Below are 6665 nucleotides of genomic sequence, written 5' to 3'. Positions count from 1 at the left end.
CAGGCCCTGCTGTGCAGCCAGTGTGTGACACAGCTGTGTGGCGCAGGCCCTGGTGTGCAGCCAGTGTGTGACACAGCTGTGTGGTGCAGGCCCTGGTGTGCAGCCAGTGTGTGACACAGCTGTGTGGCACAGGCCCTGCTGTGCAGCCAGTGTGTGACACAGCTGTGTGATGCAGGCCCTGCTGTGCAGCTAGTGTGTGACACAGCTGTGTGGTACAGCTGGTGCAGGCCCTGCTGTGGAACTTAACCTGTATTCCTTCCAGTTCCAAGAACTGGTACTGCCCCGTTTTGGGAAGGAAGACGCCAGTGACGTGCGACAGTTTTATGACTTGCTCTCCGGTTCCCTGGACGTTATCCGAAAGTGGGCAGAAAAGATCCCTGGCTTCATTGAGCTTGCCCCAGGAGACCAAGACCTGCTGCTAGAGTCCGCCTTCCTGGAGCTCTTCATCCTCCGCCTGGCCTACCGGTAAGCTGCCCACCATTCCCCTGGCCCTATCCCTGCTGCCCCAGCCTGCTCGCACCGTGAGTCCTGACTGTTCTCTCTCTCCTGCCAGATCTAAACCCGGTGAGGGGAAACTCATCTTCTGCTCAGGCCTGGTGCTACACCGGCTACAGTGTGCCCGTGGCTTCGGTGACTGGATTGACAACATCCTAGCCTTCTCACGGTCCCTGCATGGCTTGGGTGTTGATGTCCCTGCCTTTGCCTGCCTGTCTGCTCTGGTCCTCATCACTGGTGAGTGGCAGGTACCAGACTGGGCCCAAGGGTTGCAGGACCATTGGGTAGGCAGCATCTAACTCTTTGGAAGCCCCTAGAGTGCCTGCAACATTGGGATTTTAGGACCTGCAAAGAGACTTAGCTCTATTCACTCCTGAAGCTTAAATCAGCCTCTGAATGACCCCAGACTCCTCAGAGTCCAACTGTAGGTGCTGGGCATCTAGCTTAGGGTTTCGGTTTGTTTTAAAACCTTCCTGTCAACCTCAAAAGACACAGGGAAATGCACGCATGAGTTTTTCACACTATGCTCTTGGATAGCCAGCACCATGGTCTAGAAACAGGTCTGGCTTCAGGTCTCTTAGGCTCCTTCCTTATTGTCTCTGTAAAAGGCAGCCACTCTGCCAGCCACAGTGGTGTTCCTGTCATGGATTTTAGTGTGCACATCACAGAGTATGGACTTTTGTGTTAAATGTAGAGGTTTCTGGGTCCCTTCTGCTTCTGCCCCCATTCCCACTTAGATTTCTTAGGGGACCCTCCTGACTAGAGCAAGACCAGAAGAACTAGAGCTTGAAGGGGTGGTTAGTGAGGTCCGTACCCAGCTCTCCCTGGCGGTAGCCCTAAGTGAGACTCCAGGATTTTAGAACAGTGTGGAACCTGTACCCTAGAAAACCTGGATCAGGGTTTTATGCTGTTTTTCTGAACCTCGGCCAGCCATTCACTGGTTTCAAATATTGACCAGTCTGGAAAATGGGTTCCTATGGGACATGCTAAAGGGTTGGAGGAGCTTGTGAGGGAGTCAACTAAGCGGCTAACTTTGCTTCCCCTGCTGCAGATCGACACGGGCTCCAGGACCCTCGGCGGGTGGAAGAGCTGCAGAACCGCATCGCCAGCTGTCTGAAGGAGCACATGGCTACCGTGGCAGGAGACCCACAGCCGGCCAGCTGCCTGTCACGTCTGCTGGGCAAACTGCCTGAGCTTCGGACCCTGTGCACCCAAGGCCTGCAGCGCATCTTTTGCCTCAAGCTGGAGGACTTGGTACCCCCTCCGCCTATTGTGGACAAGATCTTTATGGACACGTTGTCTTTCTGACTCCTGCCCTGAACACATGTGCACACGTGTGCATGCTCTTCTGTCACCCAATGTGCCTTTAAGCCCACGGACCCCCAGACCACCTCACTCCCAGCCTGTTTTTGAGCTAAGACTGATGTACCTCCTCACTCCAGAAGATGGACAGGGAGCTCAAGACCTGGGGGAGGGTGTGTATTCACGGGGGTGACCCCACTCTTTGTCTTATCCCTCCAGCTCAGTCCTGGCCTTCGTGTGTTTTTTTTGTAAGATAAACCATTTTTAACACATACCAGTCTGTTGTAAATAAGCTGTCGCTACTGTAAATACAGAAAGGAAGAGGGTGAGGTGGGGGTTGGGAGGAAGGGTTGGGGCCCCCACCATCTGGGCTAAGCCTTTCAAGCCTCCATCTTGAGATCTCTTCCACTCTCCTTCCATGTGTACATAACTGTCACTCAAGAAGGCGATTGACAGATTCTGATTTATATTTGTGTATTTTTTTCCTGGATTTATAGGATGTGACTTTTCTGATTAATATATTTAATATATTGAATAAAAAATAGACATGTAGCCGAAATTGAGTTTTTCTCTGACATCACTAGACACTCTGCCGTGATTATATAAGAGAGAGGAATATCCGTGGGCAAATCTTAGCTGTCGCCAGTGATCTGGTCAGCCTCGGTTACTCACCTGTAGGTGGCAGGTCACGATAGAGCCTGCTTCGTGTAGCCATTAAGGAGATGCTGGGACTAGCTTTCCCTTCTCACGCAAACACGCATCTCACTCTGGCGCACTGACGGTGTAGACTTGCTGTGTAGCTCGGCTGGTTTCAAGCTGTCAGTCCTCCCATCTCTATTTCCTGAGTGTTGGGATTATAGATGTTCACTCTACACCTGCATCTGGAACTAGTCCCTAATGTGGGAAGCCTCTGGTTACTGCTGGCTGCCAGGCCCTCAGTGGACAGCAGCTAACCCAGGGATTAAAGCAGCAAGATAGACCTAGCCTCAGGTCTCAGGTCTGTCTCTTACCCTTCTGACCCTGGGGTAAATAAAGGGCAATTTATGATTTGAGCTACTTTTTAAGTATTTTAAAAAATATTTATTGGTTAAGAAAAAAAATGTCCAAAGTTTTAGATGGACACAGTGGCACACATCTTTAATCCCATCACTCGGGAGGCAGAGGCAGGCACATCTCTGAGTTTGTGGCTAGCCTGATCTAGGAGTCGAGTTCTAGGATATACAGGGCTACATGTAGAAACCCTGTCTTGAAAAAAAAAAAAAAGATCGGAGTACATCTGTGCATACATGTGTATATATGAGTGCACACATGCTGTAACATGCGTGTGGAAGTTGAAAGACAAGTTGTAGAATCACGTTTGTCCTTCCACCTTGAGACAGAAGTTAGATCATCCAGCTTAGCGATAAACTCTTTTACCTCCTGAGCCCCCTCACCAATCCCGTTTTATTTGAGGGTGGTGGAGTGGGAGGGGGTGATGCTGGGGCCTCACAGACACCCAGCAAGCACTACTCTACCGCAGGCCAGACCCCAAGGCCTTTCATTTCTTGGTTTGTACATTTGTAAGAAAGAGAAATAGACCTAGCCTTTTAGGGTCAGAGGAGAGTTTTGATGTATTGTGAGCCTGGGAACTGCTGTAGCTGATATTAATGTAAGCTTTGTTGTATCTGCATTCTTAGTGTCCTCCCTACCCTTTGCCAACCCCAGCAGTGGGATCTATGCATCCAGCAGTCCTTGGATTCTTGGCAGGAAGATTGTTCTGACGTCATTACCGGTACCCAAGTGTCCTATCAAACTCTCTAGCTCCTGTGTTTATCTGCCCCTCATTTGGGGGCTTAGAGGCAGGTTCTGGCGCTGTACTTCAGTAAAGGAATATTTGCCTTGAATGTGTGAGCTCCAGATTTGATACCCAGCACTGGATGACCAGAGAAACCTGAATGGAAACCGAGAGCATCCTAAGGCCTATGACAGGCTGGCAAGAGGCAGGGGGCCGGCCACCTTCATTGTGCTTAGCTTCAACTCATTTCCAGAATCTCGCAGGAGCCTTGAAGGCAGGACTCTCAGCCATTTCTCATGACCCTTGGCCCCAGCACCCATGGCAACAACTTCTTCACGGCCTCTCGATGAGGGGAGCTGGATCAGAGTGGGCAAAATTGGACTCTGCTTTATAGTCAGTAAGACATAAGCGCTTCTTCTAGGCTCTAACTTGGCAGGAGATTCTCTGAGGAGCTCCAGCTGTACATCCTTATTTGACATCTGGGAGCACATGTCAGCCTCAGGCCTAAGAAAGGTCTATGGAGCCGGGTGGTGGTGGCACACACCTTTAATCCCAGCACTTGGGAGGCAGAGGCAGGTGGATCTCTGAGTTCGAGAGTTCGAGGCTAGCCTGGTCTACAGAGTGAGTTCCAGGACAGTCAGGGCTACACAGAGTAACCCTGTCGTGAAAAACCAAACCAAAAAGAAAAAAAAAAGAAAGAAAAAAAAAAAGAAAGAAAGATCTATGGGGCTTGGGCAGACTCTGCCTAGCACGATAGGCTTCCAAGCATGCATCTTGGGACAGCAGCTCATTCCAAATGAGCTTTCCCAGCAATCTTAGCACCCAGGCCCACTTCCCTTTACTGTTGGAGAAGCCAGTGCCTCACCCAGACTCAGTTTCCCCATCTCTTTGATGACACAGGCTGGGAACAGAAGGGTAGTAGCTGATGCCCAGATTAGTTCCTTCTCTTTTTCCTTGCACCTGAGGACAGGCGAAAGAGTTCATACTCCCATGCTACGAGTGTGTGGGACAAGGGTGTGTCTCGGTCCTTACAGGACTCTGAGCTAGCATGTATACAGCTAGCATGTATATTTGGTCCCCACCAGCTGGATTCTTTTCATTGGAGGCACTCGGCACTGTGACCTGCTTTTCTGTTTGTTTTGAGACAGTTTTGCAGTGTGGCAAGGCTGCCCTTGAACTCACAACGGTTCTGCCTCATCCTCCCAGGTGCTGGGATTGTAGGCCTGTACCTAGATAAAAGTTATCCACTGTATTTTCAGGAGCAAGTAATCCTCTTCAGAGGAGGGAAGTGACTTCCCCAGGCTTTATTAATTAATTGACTGTGCTGGGTGTGTGCAGTCTCTTGACCATTGGGCTGTCCAGCCCATGCTTTGCAAATAAAAGACTCTCCAGCAACAGCAATTCCTTTCCCGGACTTGGGCCACAGGGTGGGGGCTGATCTGAGACTCCTGCCCTGCCCCACCCGAAGGCTGGAGCCTGCAGGCAAGCCCTTTCTTTCCACCAGCAACTGGAAGAACTGGCCTCCAAGTCTTGCTAGGGGCTGAGAGGGCGAACAAGGGGGCATTGAGCCTATTGGGGCCTCACAATGGCCGCTCTGTCCCTGTTGGTCGGGGGCTGGGCCCGTTTCCGATGGGGACAATAGTCAAAAGGCAGTGACGCTGGCAGGGCCTGGAATCCCGGGCGGGATTTTCCAAGGCCTACTGTTTGTCCTCACGGGAGACCCAGGAAATCTGTCTCCCTATGGCCCCCCACCCACGCTGGGCTCAGTGCCCGGAGGCCCTGTCCCCCTCCCCAGCCCTGAGGCAACTGTGCCTTGGGAAGGGTGGGTTCTGAGGTGGGTACGGCAGGATCTCATTTTCTCTTTAGATCTGGGTGGATGAGGGGTGCCTCGCATCTGGTCCTGGTCACCCAGCCTCCATTAGGGAGGGAGGTGGTGGAGGTCAGCCTTGAGGAGACTAGGAACTTGTCTATGCTGTTGTTGAGTTGAGCTGACTACAGATCTGCTCTTATCCTGTGTACTCTGTTCCCTGGTAGTGGCCCAGTCCTGCAGATGGAAGCATGAGGCGGGAGGCCATTTTGTGTTGAGCGACTGTAAGAAGCAGATCAAGGTTGTATCCTGGATGACAGTGGTTCTGGATGGCCTCACATGAGAGCTGAGCTAGGGATTCTAGAGGGCTTTTGCTTCAACATGTGGGTGAGCCCGGGACCTCTCCAACACACTGCTGGCTTTAGAGAGCCCAGGACCAGTGGGCTTTCTCAGAGTGTGAGAATGACAGGCAAGCCTCTGTCTATCTGGTTTCCACTTATGTCTAGGCTTGGTCTTACTGCCCTATAGCTCAGCTGGCAGCTCTTCTTTCCTTCAGAGGAACCTGTGTTCATCCCCAGGCTGTCTCTAGCCCTGTGCTAAGTGCAGGCTCTCAGGATCCTGCCTATGTCCTATGTCCCTATGCCCCAAGTTTGGGGGGCTATCTGGTGAAGGCCTTGATGGTTATCAGGATTGGACACTTCAGAGACAGGTGAGAAAAAAGCCTCTTTGCTGTCCCTTCTGAGGGCAGAAGGCCCATTCCAGGCTCCCCAGCTGGATTCCAGCCTGGCCCTGCATTCCAGGGGTCCCCCAGAACCCTTGGCCTTGGCCTCTGCCTCAGTCCTGCTTCCCCTAGACTCCTGCTCATCTTCCTCACCACTTTGACTCCCTTCTTGTCTTGCTGGGCCCTGAACCTGGCAGACTGGGGGAGCTACTTGAGGTTTCTTCAAGGTCTGACCCAGACACTGGCAATGTCTTCCTCCACTCATGACCATAAATCAGGCTCTCTGTGGCTGTGGGGGTTGGGGGTGGCAGCTGAGCCAGTTAGGGGAGGGTGTTGTGGGGGCCTGTCCTCGTTGGTACATGCTGTGTTAGCAGGAAGCGGTGCCCAGCTGCAAGCCAGGCAGGCCTGGTGCTGACTGGCCCTGCTCATCCAGCCTGAGCCCCCTAGGAGACCAGCCTTGGGGCGGGGGTAACCAAGCAGGAAACCTGGATTTTTTTTTTTCCTAGTGTCTCAGGGATCTAGAATACCATAAAGATAGATTGTCCCTGTTTAGCATGAAACCCGGT

General features: G+C 52.0%; 1 protein-coding gene across 4 annotated transcripts in view; it reads left to right on the top strand.

Moving 5' to 3' along the window:
* Nr4a1 (nuclear receptor subfamily 4 group A member 1) overlaps window positions 1-2356 on the top strand; it is a 16591-nt gene extending 14235 nt beyond the window's left edge. For all 4 annotated transcript variants that reach the window (XM_028782217.1, XM_028782218.1, XM_028782216.1 and 1 more), the window contains 3 exons: window positions 263-465; window positions 554-732; window positions 1547-2356. In XM_028782217.1, coding sequence (XP_028638050.1) covers window positions 263-465; window positions 554-732; window positions 1547-1803 — 639 coding nt within the window. In that variant the 3' untranslated portion in view covers window positions 1804-2356. The remainder of the gene's footprint in view (window positions 1-262; window positions 466-553; window positions 733-1546) is intronic.
* Window positions 2357-6665: the final 4309 nt, after the last annotated feature.

Source organism: Grammomys surdaster, unplaced genomic scaffold (assembly GCF_004785775.1).
Source record: "Grammomys surdaster isolate TR1022 unplaced genomic scaffold, NIH_TR_1.0 724, whole genome shotgun sequence".
NCBI classification, from domain to species: domain Eukaryota; kingdom Metazoa; phylum Chordata; class Mammalia; order Rodentia; family Muridae; genus Grammomys; species Grammomys surdaster.
This window is presented reverse-complemented; position numbering and strand designations above follow the sequence as displayed.